This window comes from Oncorhynchus tshawytscha, unplaced genomic scaffold, assembly GCF_018296145.1.
Source record: "Oncorhynchus tshawytscha isolate Ot180627B unplaced genomic scaffold, Otsh_v2.0 Un_contig_2569_pilon_pilon, whole genome shotgun sequence".
Classification (NCBI taxonomy): Eukaryota; Metazoa; Chordata; class Actinopteri; order Salmoniformes; family Salmonidae; genus Oncorhynchus; species Oncorhynchus tshawytscha.
The window spans coordinates 37,501-56,020 of NW_024609325.1; the positions used below are offsets into that span (position 1 = coordinate 37,501).

At 45.8% G+C, this 18,520-nt stretch overlaps 1 protein-coding gene across 3 annotated transcripts in view; it reads left to right on the forward strand.

The window, feature by feature from the left end:
- LOC112255044 (DNA-binding protein SATB2-like) overlaps positions 1-18,520 on the forward strand; it is a 55,644-nt gene that overhangs the window by 18,282 nt on the left and 18,842 nt on the right. For all 3 annotated transcript variants that reach the window (XM_042314881.1, XM_042314882.1, XM_042314883.1), the window contains exons 3-5: positions 1,589-1,786; positions 8,848-8,974; positions 17,087-17,210. In XM_042314881.1, the coding sequence (XP_042170815.1) occupies positions 1,589-1,786; positions 8,848-8,974; positions 17,087-17,210 (449 nt within the window). The remainder of the gene's footprint in view (positions 1-1,588; positions 1,787-8,847; positions 8,975-17,086; positions 17,211-18,520) is intronic.

The window sequence follows — 18,520 nt, forward strand, 5'->3', positions numbered from 1 at the left end:
ACAGAGTGAGAAAGAGAGAGAGAAGGGAAGAGAAGAGAAGAGAAGAGAAGGATTCCTCCTCATAGCCATGGCTTTCTGCTAGTGTTAATGAGGGAGCTGTCTTTGAACTGGGGGAAATCAGCCTCTCTGTTTAAAACCACAGCATGGCGGTGTGGAATGGACACATAATATCCTAACACAATATCCTAGTCCAGAGAGCAGTTTATACATAGTGTATGTTCACTTGTAGGGACATACACACACACTTCCACTCCCTAGCTGAGTTATTGGGATATAGCGTGCCTGATGAGACTTGGTTTCCTGGAGTTCATTTGTCGTTGTGCTGTCAGTAGCTTGATTGATTCCTCCAAATTACTACCCCTTACGGATTAGCTGAGTATGATGGAGGGTTTCAGGCTTGGAAAAGTCACAGTTTCATGACTAATGCAAATGATGAAATTATTCACTGGTCTCTTTCTCTATCTGTGAAAGACGTCAGAATCATGTCCTTAATTTGTTATGAGTGGTTCAGAAAATGACTTTATGCAAGACATTGATATGTGCTGTGTGTGAGGGCTTAGCAGTTAAGAGCATTGGGACAATAACCGAAAGGTCACTGGTTCAAATCCCAGAGTAGACCAAGTGATTAATCTGTCGATGTGCCCTTCAGCAAGGCACTTAGCCCTAATTGCTCTGGATAAGTGTCTGCTAAATGATGGTAAGTTAGTGAGTAATAACTGAGCTAATCTTCTAGCCTCCCTCTGTGTTCATATCAAGCCCAGGTTGTATTGGATTCATCAGGTCTTTCTTACTGTAATGGAGAAGGTTGTTTATTGTCCTCCTCTCTCTCTCTCCCTCCCCTCCTCTCTCTCTACCCTCCTCTCTCTCTCTCCTCCTCTCTCTCCCCTCCTCTCTCTCTCCCCTCCTCTCTCTCCCTCCCTCCCTCCCCTCTCTCTCTCTCTCCCCTCTCTCTCTCTCCCCTCCTCTCTCTCTCTCCCTCCCCTCCTCTCTCTCTTTATCTCCCCTCCCTCTCTCTCTCTCCCCTCTCTCTCCTCCCCTCTCTCTCCCTCCCCTCTCTCTCTCTCCCCTCCTCTCTCCCTCCCCTCCTCTCTCTCTCTCCCTCCCCTCCTCTCTCTCTTTATCTCCCCTCCTCTCTCTTTCTCTCCCCCCCTCCCTCTCCTGTCTCTCTCTCCCTCTTCTTCTGTCTCCCCGTCTCTTTCTCGCTCTCTCTCTCTCCCCCTCCTCCTCTCTCTCTCTCTCTCTCTCTCGCTCTCCCCCTCCTCCTCTCTCTCTCTCGCTCTCCCCCTCCCCCTCCTCTCTCTCTCTCTCTCTCTCTCTCTCTCTCTCTTTCTCTCCCCTCCTCTCTCTCTCTCTCTCTCCCTCCTGTCTCCCCGTCTCTTTCTCGCTCTCTCTCACTCTCCCCCTCCTCCCTCTCTCTCTCTCTCTCTCTCTCTCTCTCCCTGTCTCTCCCTGTCTCTCTCTATCCCCCTCCTCCTGTCTCCCTGTCTCCTGTCTCTCTCTATCGCTCTCTCTCTATCCTCCACCTGTCTCTCTATCTCTCCCCCATCTCCCTCTCTCTCTCTCTCTCTCTCTCTCTCTCTCTCTCCAGGTCTGATGATCCCTGTGTACTGTGTAGTGGAGCAGGCAGATGGGGTCGTGTCTGGGGGTGTGGTCTCTGACAGGGATGGGCGTGGTGACAGACATGCTGAGTTTGTATTGGTTCGTAAGGACATCCTCTTCACCCAGCTGGTGGAGACAGCCCTCGTGGCCCTGGGCTACTCCCACAACTCAGCCGTGCAGGCGAGAGGTGAGTTAGATAGGACAGGAGTGTGTGTGCGTGTGGTGTGTGTGTGTGTGTGTGTGTGTGTATGTGTGTGTGTATGTGTGGTTAGGTAGGTGTGTGTGTTTGGGTAGGTGTGTGTGTGTGTGTGTGTGTGTGTGTGTGTGTGTGTGTGTGTGTGGGGTAGGTAGGTGTATGTGTGTGTTTGGGTGGGTGGGTGGGTGTGTGTGTGTGTGTGTGTGTGTGTGTGTGTGTGTGGGTAGGTAGGTAGGTAGGTAGGTGTGTGTGTGTGTGTGTGTGTGTGTGTGTGTGTGTGGGGGGTAGGTAGGTAGGTGTATGTGTGTGTTTGGGTGGGTAGGTAGGTAGGTGTATGTGTGTGTTTGGGTAGTGGTGTGTGTGTGTGTGTGTGTGTGTGTGTGTGTGTGTGTGTGTGTGTGTGTGTGTGTGGTGTGTGTGTGTGTGTGAGTGTGTGTGAGTGTGAGTGTGAGTGTGGGTATGGGTAGGTAGGTAGGTAGGTAGGTAGTGTATGTGTGTGTGTGTGTGTGTGTGTGTGTGTGTGTGTGTGTGTGTGTGTGTGTGTGTGTGTGTGTGTGTGTGTGTGTGTGTGTGTGTGTGTGTGTGTGTGTGTGTGTGTGTGTGTGTGTGTGGTAGGTAGGTAGGTAGGTAGGTAGGTAGGTAGGTAGGTGTATGTGTGTGTTTGGGTGGGTGAGAGGGTCAGAGGGTCAGAGAATGATCCTTTCTGAAAGAGCTGATCACAAACCATCTTTTAAACGTTTTCCGTCATGTGTTTATCACTCAATCTGCTACTGGCAGTATTACTAAACACACTTCATTTTGTAATTCAGTGATGAGAAACTATGATACTTGGTCGTGTAATCTGGAACAAAAGGAACGCAATTTACATGTGACCTAAAGCAAGAGAGGTCACACCGAGGCTGCTTCCAACCCTCCACAACAGTAAAACAGTCACACCGAGGCTGTTTCCAACAGTAAAACAGTCACACCGAGGCTGCTTCCAACCCTCCACAACAGTAAAACAGTCACACCGAGGCTGTTTCCAACAGTAAAACAGTCACACCGAGGCTGTTTCCAACCCTCCACAACAGTAAAACAGTCACACCGAGGCTGTTTCCAACAGTAAAACAGTCACACCGAGGCTGCTTCCAACCCTCCACAACAGTAAAACAGTCACACCGAGGCTGTTTCCAACCCTCCACAACAGTAAAACAGTCACACCGAGGCTGTTTCCAACAGTAAAACAGTCACACCGAGGCTGCTTCCAACCCTCCACAACAGTAAAACAGTCACACCGAGGCTGTTTCCAACAGTAACACAGTCACACAGAGGCTGCTTCCAACCCTCCACAACAGTAAAACAGTCACACCGAGGCTGCTTCCAACCCTCCACAACAGTAAAACAGTCACACCGAGGCTGCTTCCAACCCTCCACAACAGTAAAACAGTCACACCGAGGCTGTTTCCAACAGTAAAACAGTCACACCGAGGCTGCTTCCAACCCTCCACAACAGTAAAACAGTCACACCGAGGCTGCTTCCAACCCTCCACAACAGTAAAACAGCCACACCGAGGCTGTTTCCAACAGTAAACAGTCACACCGAGGCTGCTTCCAACCCTCCACAACAGTAAAACAGTCACACAGGCTTCCAACCCTCCACAACAAAACAGTCACACCGAGGCTGCTTCCAACCCTCCACAACAGTAAAACAGTCACACCGAGGCTGTTCCAACCCTCCACAACAGTAAAACAGTCACACCGAGGCTGCTTCCAACCCTCCACAACAGTAAAACAGTCACACCGAGGCTGTTTCCAACAGTAAAACAGTCACACCGAGGCTGCTTCCAACCCTCCACAACAGTAAAACAGTCACACGAGGCTGTTTCCAACAGTAACACAGTCACACAGAGGCTGCTTCCAACCCTCCACAACAGTAAAACAGTCACACCGAGGCTGCTTCCAACCCTCCACAACAGTAAAACAGTCACACCGAGGCTGCTTCCAACCCTCCACAACAGTAAAACAAACAGGCTGTTTCCAACAGTAAAACAGTCACACCGAGGCTGCTTCCAACCCTCCACAACAGTAAAACAGTCACACCGAGGCTGCTTCCAACCCTCCACAACAGTAAAACAGCCACACCGAGGCTGTTTCCAACAAAACAGTCACACCGAGGCTGCTTCCAACCCTCCACAACAGTAAAACAGTCACACCGAGGCTGTTTCCAACAGTAAAACCGTCACACCGAGGCTGCTTCCAACCCTCCAAAACAGTAAAACAGTCACACCACATAAAGCCAAACATTGCTACAGGACAGAATAAATATAGACCAATGACTGAAATAAATACCTTGCCGGTCAACCCCAAAGACGTCTACAGACCAAACAACAGAGACACACAAAGAAAGGCAGAAAAACCGTTCCACATTCCAACCCCGTAAACGCAGGCCCTAAACCTGGCAACGCCCTCGACTCACTCCACTCCTCCCAAATGGATACGTTTTGAGATAAGCTTTTGTGTTAAATGATTCAATTCTGGCTGAAATCTTTCATTTTTTCCCTCTGTGTAAACGAAAGGACACAGAGAATGTTATATTGTCTCTCCCTGAGTTGTGTACCTCATAACATCGATCCAGTTGTATTTTGAAACTCTCCACAGGGCACCACTGTCTTTCTTTAATTAGGCATTTTGTGGTAATTAAAAGGGAGATGTTGTTTATTTAGATGATATGTTTTTAAATGGGCATATAGACAAAGGACAGGCTATCTATTTTGGGTTGTCTCTTTTTAACATGTGACAGAGCTGGTCGGCAGGTCATTTCAACATGGGGCATTGAGCTGGTCGGCAGGTCGTTTCAACATGGGGCATTGAGCTGGTCGGCAGGTCGTTTCAACATGGGGCATTGAGCTGGTCGGCAGGTCGTTTCAACATGGGGCATTGAGCTGGTCGGCAGGTCGTTTCAACATGGGGCATTGAGCTGGTCGGCAGGTCGTTTCAACATGGGGCATTGAGCTGGTCGGCAGGTCATTTCAACATGGGGCATTGAGCTGGTCGGCAGGTCGTTTCAACATGGGGCATTGAGCTGGTCGGCAGGTCGTTTCAACATGGGGCATTGAGCTCATCGGCAGGTCGGTTCAACATGGGGCATTGAGCTGGTCGGCAGGTCATTTCAACATGGGGCATTGAGCTGGTCGGCAGGTCGTTTCAACATGGGGCATTGAGCTGGTTGGCTCGTTTCAACATGGGGCATTGAGGTCAGGTCGGTTCAACATGGGGCATTGAGCTGGTCGGCAGGTCATTTCAACATGGGGCATTGAGCTGGTCGGCAGGTCGTTTCAACATGGGGCATTGAGCTGGTCGGCAGGTCGTTTCAACATGGGGCATTGAGCTGGTCGGCAGGTCATTTCAACATGGGGCATTGAGCTGGTCGGCAGGTCGTTTCAACATGGGGCATTGAGCTGGTCGGCAGGTCGTTTCAACATGGGGCATTGAGCTGGTCGGCAGGTCGTTTCAACATGGGGCATTGAGCTGGTCGGCAGGTTGTTTCAACATGGGGCATTGAGCTGGTCGGCAGGTCTTTTCAACATGGGGCATTGAGCTGGTCGGCAGGTCATTTCAACATGTGACATTGAGCTGGTCAGCAGGTCATTACAACATGTGACATTGAGCTGGACAGCAGGTCATCACAATGTGCGACATTGAGCTGGTCAGCTGTTCATTACAACATGTGACATTGAGCTGGTCACACACACACACACACACACACACACACACACACACACACACACACACACACACACACACACACACACACACACACACACACACACACACACTATTGCAGATGGAGGATGGAAGGCTGGGGCTATCTGTGTTTGATTCCCTGATCCTAATGTGATTAGCCTTGTTTAGGTTAGCTGTTCCAGCCCTGGTCTTGAGGAAGGACAGGGGAATGTGTCTGTGTACACATCCTAGGATGCATTTCAGATGCAGAGGGAGAGAGAGGGTGGGGGTGAGGGGGTGGTCACATTGTCAGATGCAGAGGGAGAGCGAGGGTGGGGGGTGGGGGGTTTCATTGTCAGATGCAGAGGGAGAGAGAGGGTGGGGGGTCTCATTGTCAGATGCAGAGGGAGAGAGAGGGTGGGTGGTGGGGGGTGGGGGGTCTCATTGTCAGATGCAGAGGGAGAGAGAGGGGGGGGGGGTCTCATTGTCAGATGCAGAGGGAGGGCATTCTAGGCATTCTATGCCATCAAAAGAAACATACATTTCAACATACCAATTAGGATTTGGCTACAAATACTTGAATCAGTCATAGAGCCCATTGCCCTTTATGGTTGTGAGGTCTGGGGTCTGCTCACCAACCAAGACTTCACAAAATGGGACAAACACCAAATTGAGACTCTGCACGCAGAATTCTGCAAAAATATCCTCCGTGTACAACGTAGAACACCAAATAATGCATGCAGAGCAGAATTAGGCCGATACCCACTAATTATCAAAATCCAGAAAAGAGCCGTTAAATTCTACAACCACCCCATTTTGTAGCAACACTCGCATTAACATCTGCTAACCATGTGTATGTGACAAATAAAATTTGATTTGATTTGATTTGAGGAAGCGATTCACAAACCTTCCATAACAAAGCCATCACCTACAGAGAGATGAACCTGGAGAAGAGTCCCCTAAGCAAGCTGGTCCTGGGGCTCTGTTCGCAAACACAAACAGACCCCACAGAGCCCCAGGACAACAGCACAATTAGACCCAACCAAATCATGAGAAAACAAAAAGATAATTACTTAACACATTGGAAAGAATTAACAAAAAAACAGAGCAAACTAGAATGCTATTTGGCCCTACACAGAGAGTACACAGCGGCAGAATACCTGACCACTGTGACTGACCCAAAATTAAGGAAAGCTTTGACTATGTACAGACTCAGTGAGCATAGCCTTGCTATTGAGAAAGGCCGCTGTAGACAGACATGGCTCTCAAGCGAAGACAGGCTATGTGCTCACTGCCCACAAAATGAGGTGGAATCTGAGCTGCACTTCCTAACCTCCTGCCCAATGTATGACCATATTAGAGAGATATATTTCCCTCAGATTACACAGATCCACAAAGAATTCGAAAACAAATCCAATTTTGAAAAACTCCCATATCTACTGGGTGAAATTCCACAGTGTGCCATCACAGCAGCAAGATTTGTGACCTGTTGCCACGAGAAAAGGGCAACCAGTGAAGAACAAACACCATTGTAAATACGACCCATATTTATGCTTATTTATTTTATCTTGTGTCCTTTAACCATTTGTACATTGTTAAAACACTGTATGTATATATAATATGACATTTGCAATGTCTTTACTGTTTTGAAACTTCTGTATGTGTAATGTTTACTGTTAATTTTTGTTGTTTTTCACTTTATATATTCACTTTGTATGTTGTCTACCTCACTTGCTTTGGCAATGTTAACACATGTTTCCCATGCCAATAAAGCCCTTGAATTGAATTGAATTGAATTGGGAGAGAGAGGGTGGGGGTGGGGGTCTCATTGTCAGATGCAGAGGGAGAGAGAGGGTGGGGGTGGGGGGGTGGGGGGTCTCATTGTCAGATGCAGTGTCTATGTAGTGGAAGACTTTTCTTATTTCCTTTTCTGTTGAACCAGCACGGTGTAGGCAAGCAGGCCATGGGTCTTCCCTAAATCAACGTCATTTCATACTTTGTAATGCCATTATTCTATCTCTGTTTGGATGTGGTTCAATTTCTATAGTTCTATGCTCAGCCACAAGAACGTTCAATGAATAATGGAAACACTCTAGATCAGGAGCGATAAGCGACCAATTCAAAATGAAAGTCTATGTCCTGATGCCCATTTCTAGTCATCCCTTAATTCCTTAATACTCACCTGTCTTTAGATCCAGAGATATCTCTCAGAGCTCTCTATATGATGTATATCTATGAACTCACCTGTCTTTAGATCCAGAGATATCTCTCAGAGCTCTCTATATGATGTATATCTATGAACTCACCTGTCTTTAGATCCAGAGATATCTCTCAGAGCTCTCTATATGATGTATATCTATGAACTCACCTGTCTTTACATCCAGAGATATCTATTTGGGTTAATTAAACAATCATTCATTTTAATGGGGTGGTACTAATTGGCGTGTGATGCAATCTCCAGCCTTGACCTGTCCTGTCCATCAGTGATGTTGTCTCTTGCACGTATATCCCTGCTATAAAAGGCTTTGCTGGGTCTCTGTGCCTCTTCCCCAGGCTGATAAGGGTTATGGTTGATAGATGTGGGGAATCAGGTCGGTGCCTCTTCCCCAGGCTGATAAGGGTTAGGGTTGATAGATGTGGGGAATCAGGTCGGTGCCTCTTCCCCAGGCTGATAAGGGTTAGGGTAAGGGTTAGGGTAGATGTATAGATGTGGGGAATCAGGTTGGTGCCTCTTCCCCAGGCTGATAAGGGTTAGGGTTGATAGATGTGGGGAATCAGGTCGGTGCCTCTTCCCCAGGCTGATAAGGGTTAGGGTTGATAGATGTGGGGAATCAGGTCGGTGCCTCTTCCCCAGGCTGATAAGGGTTAGGGTTGATAGATGTGGGGAATCAGGTCGGTGCCTCTTCCCCAGGCTGATAAGGGTTAGGGTTGATAGATGTGGGGAATCAGGTCGGTGCCTCTTCCCCAGGCTGATAAGGGTTCGGTGCCTCTTCCCCAGGCTGATAAGGGTTAGGGTTGATAGATGGGGAATCAGGTCGGTGCCTCTTCCCCAGGCTGATAAGGGTTAGGGTTGATAGATGTGGGGGGGGTGCCTCTTCCCCAGGCAGGAATCAGGTCGGTGCCTCTTCCCCAGGCAGGGTTAATAGATTAATCTCTCATTGTTAAACCATGAGTTTTACAGCCGCTGATGAAAATATAGAAACATTATGTCTAGGTTTTCACATGTACAGGCACACACACATACAGACTTTGTCGTCTTCGGCAACCTTAAGAAATTAACCCCCAGGTGAATGTGTATAAACTGAAAATGGAAGCATGTTGATGACATCATCGTTCTGTCTCCCCTCCAGGCATCATCAAAGTGGGCCGCTGGAACCCCATGCCCATCCACTACCTGACTGACGCCCCCGAGGCCACCGTCGCCGACATGCTGCTGGACGTCTATCACATGGTTACCCTCCGCATCCTACTGCAGAGGTCAGTGGGGACGGACGGGAGTGTGTGTGTGTGTGTGTGTGAGTGAGGAGCAGGGAGAGAGCAGGTTTATTGATATGAAAAGCAGGTTTATTGGGATGAGTCTTGTACTGGAGGCAGAACTGAGCCATTTTTTTTTTTACCTTTATTTTACTAGGCAAGTCAGTTAAGAACAAATTCTTATTTTCAATGACGGCCTAGGAACAGTGGGTTAACTGCCTGCTCAGAGGCAGAACAACAGATTTTGTACCTTGTCAGCTCTGGGGTTTGAACTTGCAACCTTCCGGTTACTAGTCCAACACTCTAACCACTAGGCTACCCTGTCGGCCCATTTCCGCTAGATAGGCCAGCTGCAAAGTCAAAATTGGAAATATTGTAAAACTGTTTGAAAACAAAAATGCAGCTTTTTGATCTTAATTTAAGGTTCAGGCATTAGGGTTAGCAGTGTGGTTAAGGTTAGGGTTAAGGTTAGATTCAGGCATTAGGGTTAGCAGTGTGGTTAAGGTTAGGGTTAAGGTTAGATTCAGGCATTAGGGTTAGCAGTGTGGTGAAGGTTAGGGTTAAGGTTAGATTCAGGCATTAGGGTTAGCAGTGTGGTTAAGGTTAGGGTTAAGGTTAGATTCAGGTGTTAGGGTTAGCAGTGTGGTTAAGGTTAGGGTTAAGGTTAGATTCAGGCATTAGGGTTAGCAGTGTGGTTAAGGTTAAGGTTAGATTCAGGCATTAGGGTTAGCAGTGTGGTTAAGGTTAGGGTTAAGGTTAGATTCAGGTGTTAGGGTTAGCAGTGTGGTTAAGGTTAGGGTTAAGGTTAGATTCAGGCATTAGGGTTAGCAGTGTGGTTAAGGTTAGGGTTAAGGTTAGATTCAGGCATTAGGGTTAGCAGTGTGGTAAGGTTGGTTAAGGTTAGGGTTAGCAGTTGGATTCAGGCATTAGGGTTAGCAGTGTGGTTAAGGTTAGGGTTAAGGTTAGATTCAGGCATTAGGGTTAGCAGTGTGGTTAAGGTTAGGGTTAAGGTTAGATTCAGGCATTAGGGTTAGCAGTGTGGTTAAGGTTAGGGTTAAGGTTAGATTCAGGCATTAGGGTTAGCAGTGTGGTTAAGGTTAGGGTTAAGGTTAGATTCAGGCATTAGGGTTAGCAGTGTGGTTAAGGTTAGGGTTAAGGTTAGATTCAGGCATTAGGGTTAGCAGTGTGGTTAAGGTTAGGGTTAAGGTTAGATTCAGGCATTAGGGTTAGCAGTGTGGTTAAGGTTAGGGTTAGGTTAGATTCAGGCATTAGGGTTAGCAGTGTGGTTAAGGTTAGGGTTAGGTTAGATTCAGGCATTAGGGTTAGCAGTGTGGTTAAGGTTAGGGTTAAGGTTAGATTCAGGCATTAGGGTTAGCAGTGTGGTTAAGGTTAGGGTTAAGGTTAGATTCAGGCATTAGGGTTAGCAGTGTGGTTAAGGTTAGGGTTAAGGTTTAGATTAAGGCATTAGGGTTAGCAGTGTGGTTAAGGTTAGGGTTAAGGTTAGTTAAGGTTAAGGTTAGGGTTAAGGTTAGATTCAGGCATTAGGGTTAGCAGTGTGGTTAAGGTTAGGGTTAAGGTTAGATTCAGGCATTAGGGTTAGCAGTGTGGTTAAGGTTAGGGTTAAGGTTAGATTCAGGCATTAGGGTTAGCAGTGTGGTGAAGGTTAGGGTTAAGGTTAGATTCAAGCATTAGGGTTAGCAGTGTGGTTAAGGTTAAGGTTAGATTCAGGAATTGGGGTTAAGGTTAGGGTTAAGGTTAGATTCAGGCATTAGGGTTAGCAGTGTGGTTAAGGTTAGGGTTAAGGTTAGATTCAGGCATTAGGGTTAGCAGTGTGGTGAAGGTTAGGGTTAAGGTTAGATTCAGGCATTAGGGTTAGCAGTGTGGTTAAGGTTAGGGTTAAGGTTAGATTCAGGCATTAGGGTTAGCAGTGTGGTTAAGGTTAGGGTTAAGGTTAGATTCAGGCATTAGTGGGTTAGGCAGTGTGGTTAAGGTTAGGGTTAAGGTTAGATTCAGGCATTAGGGTTAGCAGTGTGGTTAAGGTTAGGGTTAAGGTTAGATTCAGGCATTAGGGTTAGCAGTGTGGTTAAGGTTAGGGTTAAGGTTAGATTCAGGCATTAGGGTTAGCAGTGTGGTTAAGGTTAGGGTTAAGGTTAGATTCAGGCATTAGGGTTAGCAGTGTGGTTAAGGTTAGGGTTAAGGTTAGATTCAGGCATTAGGGTTAGCAGTGTGGTTAAGGTTAGGGTTAAGGTTAGATTCAGGCATTAGGGTTAGCAGTGTGGTTAAGGTTAGGGTTAAGGTTAGATTCAAGCATTAGGGTTAGCAGTGTGGTTAAGGTTAAGGTTAGATTCAGGAATTGGGGTTAAGGTTAGGGTTAAGGTTAGATTCAGGCATTAGGGTTAGCAGTGTGGTTAAGGTTAGGGTTAAGGTTAGATTCAGGCATTAGGGTTAGCAGTGTGGTTAAGGTTAGGGTTAAGGTTAGATTCAGGCATTAGGGTTAGCAGTGTGGTGAAGGTTAGGGTTAAGGTTAGATTCAGGCATTAGGGTTAGCAGTGTGGTTAAGGTTAGGGTTAAGGTTAGATTCAGGCATTAGGGTTAGCAGTGTGGTGAAGGTTAGGGTTAAGGTTAGATTCAGGCATTAGGGTTAGCAGTGTGGTTAAGGTTAGACATTAGGGTTAGATTCAGGCATTAGGGTTAGCAGTGTGGTTAAGGTTAGGTTCAGGCATTAGGGTTAGCAGTGTGGTTAAGGTTAGGGTTAAGGTTAGATTCAGGCATTAGGGTTAGCAGTGTGGTTAAGGTTAGGGTTAAGGTTAGATTCAGGCATTAGGGTTAGCAGTGTGGTTAAGGTTAGGGTTAAGGTTAGATTCAGGCATTAGGGTTAGCAGTGTGGTTAAGGTTAGGGTTAAGGTTAGATTCAGGCATTAGGGTTAGCAGTGTGGTTAAGGTTAGGGTTAAGGTTAGATTCAGGCATTAGGGTTAGCAGTGTGGTTAAGGTTAGGGTTAAGGTTAGATTCAGGCATTAGGGTTAGCAGTGTTAGGGTTAAGGTTAGATTCAGGCATTAGGGTTAGCAGTGTGGTTAGGGTTAAGGTTAGATTCAGGCATTAGGGTTAGCAGTGTGGTTAAGGTTAGGGTTAAGGTTAGATTCAGGGGCATTAGGTTAGGGTTAAGGTTAGATTCAGGGTTAGGTTAGCAGTGTGGTTAAGGTTAGGGTTAAGGTTAGATTCAGGCATTAGGGTTAGCAGTGTGGTGAAGGTTAGGGTTAAGGTTAGATTCAGGCATTAGGGTTAGCAGTGTGGTTAAGGTTAGACATTAGGGTTAGATTCAGGCATTAGGGTTAGCAGTGTGGTTAAGGTTAGGTTCAGGCATTAGGGTTAGCAGTGTGGTTAAGGTTAGGGTTAAGGTTAGATTCAGGTGTTAGGGTTAGCAGTGTGGTTAAGGTTAGGGTTAAGGTTAGATTCAAGCATTAGGGTTAGCAGTGTGGTTAAGGTTAGGGTTAGATTCAGGCATTAGGGTTAGCAGTGGGTTAGCAGTGTGGTTAAGGTTAGGGTTAAGGTTAGATTCAGGCATTAGGGTTAGCAGTGTGGTGAAGGTTAGGGTTAAGGTTAGATTCAGGCATTAGGGTTAGCAGTGTGGTTAAGGTTAGGGTTAGGTTAGATTCAGGCATTAGGGTTAGCAGTGTGGTGAAGGTTAGGGTTAAGGTTAGATTCAGGCATTAGGGTTAGCAGTGTGGTTAAGGTTAAGGTTAGATTCAGGCATTAGGGTTAGCAGTGTAAGGTTAGGGTTAGGGTTAGATTCAGGCATTAGGGTTAGCAGTGTGGTTAAGGTTAGGGTTAAGGTTAGATTCAGGCATTAGGGTTAGCAGTGTGGTGAAGGTTAGGGTTAAGGTTAGATTCAGGCATTAGGGTTAGCAGTGTGGTTAAGGTTAGGGTTAAGGTTAGATTCAGGCATTAGGGTTAGCAGTGTGGTTAAGGTTAGGGTTAAGGTTAGATTCAGGCATTAGGGTTAGCAGTGTGGTTAAGGTTAGGGTTAAGGTTAGATTCAGGCATTAGGGTTAGCAGTGTGGTTAAGGTTAGGGTTAAGGTTAGATTCAGGCATTAGGGTTAGCAGTGTGGTTAAGGTTAGGGTTAAGGTTAGATTCAGGCATTAGGGTTAGCAGTGTGGTGAAGGTTAGGGTTAAGGTTAGATTCAGGCATTAGGGTTAGCAGTGTGGTTAAGGTTAGACATTAGGGTTAGATTCAGGCATTAGGGTTAGCAGTGTGGTGAAGGTTAGGGTTAAGGTTAGATTAAAGCATTAGGGTTAGCAGTGTGGTTAAGGTTAAGGTTAGATTCAGGAATTGGGGTTAAGGTTAGGGTTAAGGTTAGATTCAGGCATTAGGGTTAGCAATGTGGTTAAGGTTAGGTTAAGGTTAGATTCAGGCATTAGGGTTAGCAGTGTGGTTAAGGTTAGGGTTAAGGTTAGATTCAGGCATTAGGGTTAGCAGTGTGGTTAAGGTTAGGGTTAAGGTTAGATTCAGGCATTAGGGTTAGCAGTGTGGTTAAGGTTAGGGTTAAGGTTAGATTCAGGCATTAGGGTTAGCAGTGTGGTGAAGGTTAGGGTTAAGGTTAGATTCAGGCGTTAGGGTTAGCAGTGTGGTGAAGGTTAGGGTTAAGGTTAGATTCAGGCGTTAGGGTTAGCAGTGTGGTTAAGGTTAGGGTTAAGGTTAGATTCAGGCATTAGGGTTAGCAGTGTGGTTAAGGTTAGGGTTAAGGTTAGATTCAGGCATTAGGGTTAGCAGTGTGGTGAAGGTTAGGGTTAAGGTTAGATTCAGGCGTTAGGGTTAGCAGTGTGGTGAAGGTTAGGGTTAAGGTTAGATTCAGGCGTTAGGGTTAGCAGTGTGGTTAAGGTTAGGGTTAAGGTTAGATTCAAGCATTAGGGTTAGCAGTGGTTAAGGTTAGGGTTAAGGTTAGATTCAGGAATTGGGGAGGTAGATTCAGGAATTGGGGTTAAGGTTAGGGTTAAGGTTAGATTCAGGCATTAGGGTTAGCAGTGTGGTTAATGTTAGGGTTAAGGTTAGATTCAGGCATTAGGGTTAGCAGTGTGGTGAAGGTTAGGGTTAAGGTTAGATTCAGGCGTTAGGGTTAGCAGTGTGGTTAAGGTTAGGGTTAAGGTTAGATTCAGGCGTTAGGGTTAGCAGTGTGGTTAAGGTTAGGGTTAAGGTTAGATTCAGGCGTTAGGGTTAGCAGTGTGGTTAAGGTTAGGGTTAAGGTTAGATTCAAGCATTAGGGTTAGCAGTGTGGTTAAGGTTAAGGTTAGATTCAGGAATTGGGGTTAAGGTTAGGGTTAAGGTTAGATTCAGGCATTAGGGTTAGCAATGTGGTTAAGGTTAGGGTTAAGGTTAGATTCAGGCATTAGGGTTAGCAGTGTGGTGAAGGTTAGGGATAAGGTTAGGTTCAGGCATTAGGGTTAGCAGTGTGGTTAAGGTTAGGTTTAAGATTAGAATCAGGCATTAGGGTTAGCAGTGTGGTTAAGGTTAGGGTTAATGTTAGATTCAAGCATTAGGGTTAGCAGTGTGGTTAAGGTTAGGGTTAAGTTTAGGTTCAGGAATTGGGGTTAGCAGTGTGGTTAAGGTTAGGGTTAAGATTTGATTTAGGCATTAGGGTTAGCAGTGTGGTTAAGGTTAGGGTTAAGGTTCGGTTTAAAATCAGATGGTATGACTTTATGACAGCCAGCTAGTGAGCACTCTGCAGAGCTGCCTCCAGAACAACATTCATGACGAAAAACGCTAACCTGCACTTACAGTGAGTCACTTATCAACAGTGGGTAATGGTAACCGTCAATAATCTTTGTTTCATAGTGTTACCATGGTAGTACCACAGCACACTATAACAATCCAGCCTGGTTATGTCTTTGTTGATAGGAGTAGATAGTCTCGCTATCATTATGGCCACTGTTTGATATCAGGTTAGCTGGAACCAGGATAACAACACATACACTAAATAGGTGCAGTGAAATGTGTTGTTTTACAGGGTCAGCTATAGTAGTACGGTGCCCGGTTAAGTTCGTTCCTCAAGGGCATATCGACAGATTTTCACCTTGTCGGCTCGGGAGACCTTTCGGTTACTGGCCCAACGCTCTGACCACGAGGCTACCTGCCACCCCATTAGGTGATCCTCATGAAACCAGTTTAAACATGTCTCAAGCAAAACTCATAAATCATTCTGAGGACTAAGATGTCTACTTTTTGGCCAGTGACTTTTTCGCTGGGATTTTGTGTATTTTCAGCCCAAATTCTCATTACCGAAATGTGTACGAATTAGATTCTCTGGTAATTTTATACAATTTTACTTCAGAAAAGCCAAACTTTTTTGAATAAAAAACCAAATGATGTTGCTGTAGTTTGTCCATAAGTCATAAAAATGGTATACTAGTTGAAGTACATTAAACTATAATATGTATTACGTGCAAGCACGTGTCTCATTACTGTGTCTCATTACTGTAACACTTTTTCAAGTTCCTGTAAAAACTCCAATCAGTTTTGTAATAACGTTTTATTCACCCATGATGCATCATCTAGAGGAGGAGTAGAAGTTCAATTCATGTATTTGTTTGTATGCCTTCAGAACGAGGTTCTTATTCTCAAACACCCATTTTACCTCACTTGGCCTTCTCATTAGCCCACTTGGCCTTCTCATTAGCCCACTTGGCCTTCTCATTAGCCCACTTGGCCTTCTCATTAGCCCACTTGGCCTTCTCATTAGCCCACTTGGCCTTCTCATTACCCCGCTTGGCCTTCTCATTACCCCACTTGGCCTTCTCATTACCCCACTTGGCCTTCTCATTACCCCACTTGGCCTTCTCATTAGCCCACTTGGCCTTCTCATTAGCCCACTTGGCCTTCTCATTAGCCCACTTGGCCTTCTCATTAGCCCACTTGGCCTTCTCATTAGCCCACTTGACCTTCTCATTAGCCCACTTGGCCTTCTCATTACCCCGCTTGGCCTTCTCATTAGCCCACTTGGCCTTCTCATTACCCCGCTTGGCCTTCTTATTACCCTACTTGGCCTTCTCATTACCCCACTTGGCCTTCTCATTAGCCCACTTGGCCTTCTCATTAGCCCACTTGGCCTTCTCATTACCCCACTTGGCCTTCTCATTATCTTACTTGGCCTTCTCATTACCCCACTTGGCCTTCTCATTAGCCCACTTGGCCTTCTCATTACCCCGCTTGGCCTTCTCATTACCCCACTTGGCCTTCTCATTACCCCACTTGGCCTTCTCATTAGCCCACTTGGCCTTCTCATTACCCCACTTGGCCTTCTCATTACCCCACTTGGCCTTCTTATTAGCCCACTTGGCCTTCTCATTACCCCACTTGGCCTTCTCATTACCCCACTTGGCCTTCTCATTACCCCACTTGGCCTTCTCATTATCCCACTTGGCCTTCTCATTACCCCACTTGGCCTTCTCATTACCCACTTGGCCTTCTCATTACCCCACTTGGCCTTCTCATTATCCCACTTGGCCTTCTCATTACCCCACTTGGCCTTCTCATTACCCCACTTGGCCTTCTCATTAGCCCACTTGGCCTTCTCATTATCTTACTTGGCCTTCTCATTATCTTACTTGGCCTTCTCATTACCAAAATGGCTAAAAAACTCAAATTGGGAAAAAGTCAGATTTGATTTTATAGTTTCATTTGACATATTTTCAGTGTTTATGTTTAACTTAGGCCTTTTCATTAGGATAGCAATGTTAAAAAATATTAGAAAATGTTTTGTTTATTACTTTTTTGGATTCCTACGGTAATTATGGTAAAATGCGTAGTATTTGATCCAAAAACATAATGATAATAATTACAAAATATATAGTACAGATTCTAATCTCAGTGATCCAAGAGGTGAAAAATGACACTTGAGAATTTTGGGGTCAAATGTCATTTTTGTGTTGTTATGTTGTTATATGTCAAACAGGAAGTGATGTATTAGTGTCTCAGGGTTGTGTTCGTTAGGCATCAAACTGACTGAAAGAGGGAGGTACTATGTGAAGTTGTCCAATGATAAATTATATATTTTTTCATTGCATAATGTTTTCAATAGTTTTCCCTTGCATGTGGTAATGAATCCAACCCTGGTTCCAGCTTTTCCAGGCTGGAGGATCTGCCGTCAGAGCAGTGGAACCACGCTACGGTGAGGAACGCCCTCAAAGAGCTACTGAAGGAGATGAACCAGAGTTCCCTGGCCAAGGAGTGCCCTCTCTCTCAGGTAGCAGCTTATGTCATGTCATGTCATGCAACTTAGTCTCTGGCTTAGATTGTACTGCATTGTATTAGCCTTATAGTGGTGGGGAATCATGTGCCAAGGAGGGCCCTCTCTCTCAGGTAGCAGCTTATGTCATGCAACTTAGTCTCTGGCTTAGGTTGTACTGCATTGTATTAGCCTTATAGTGGTGGGGAATCATGTGCCAAGGAGGGCCCTCTCTCTCAGGTAGCAGCTTATGTCATGCAACTTAGTCTCTGGCTTAGGTTGTACTGCATTGTATTAGCCTTATAGTGGTGGGGAGTCATGTGCCAAGGAGGGCCCTCTCTCTCAGGTAGCATCTTATGTCATGTCATGTATCTTAGTCTCTGGCTTAGGTTGTTTTTCATTAGCTGCAGGAGGTGGTGTGCTTTTCTTACATGGCGTTCAAATGACACATGACTTCCTGTATACAGATTCCAAAACAACCATACAGATCTGTTATCTACCGTATGCGACTGTGTTGTGGTGCTCCAGTCCATACAGTATGTGACTGTGTTGTGGTGCTCCAGTCTATACAGTATGTGACTGTGTTGTGGTGCTCCAGTCTATACAGTATGTGACTGTGTTGTGGTGTTCCAGTCTATACAGTATGTGACTGTGTTGTGGTGTTCCAGTCCATACAGTATGTGACTGTGTTGTGGTGTTCCAGTCTATACAGTATGTGACTGTGTTGTGGTGCTCCAGTCCACAGTATGTGACTGTGTTGTGGTGTTCCAGTCTATACAGTATGTGACTGTGTTGTGGTGTTCCAGTCTATACAGTATGTGACTGTGTTGTGGTGTTCCAGTCCACAGTATGTGACTGTGTTGTGGTGTTCCAGTCTATACAGTATGTGACTGTGTTGTGGTGTTCCAGTCTATACAGTATGTGACTGTGTTGTGGTGTTCCAGTCCATACAGTATGTGACTGTGTTGTGGTGTTCCAGTCCATACAGTATGTGACTGTGTTGTGGTGTTCCAGTCTATACAGTATGTGACTGTGTTGTGGTGTTCCAGTCCATACAGTATGTGACTGTGTTGTGGTGTTCCAGTCCATACAGTATGTGACTGTGTTGTGGTGTTCCAGTCCACAGTATGTGAGTATGTGACTGTGTTGTGGTGTTCCAGTCTATACAGTATGTGACTGTGTTGTGGTGTTCCAGTCCACAGTATGTGACTGTGTTGTGGTGTTCCAGTCCATACAGTATGTAACTGTGTTGTGGTGCTCCAGTCCATACAGTATGTGAAGGTGTTGTGGTGTTCCAGTCCACAGTATGTGACTGTGTTGTGGTGTTC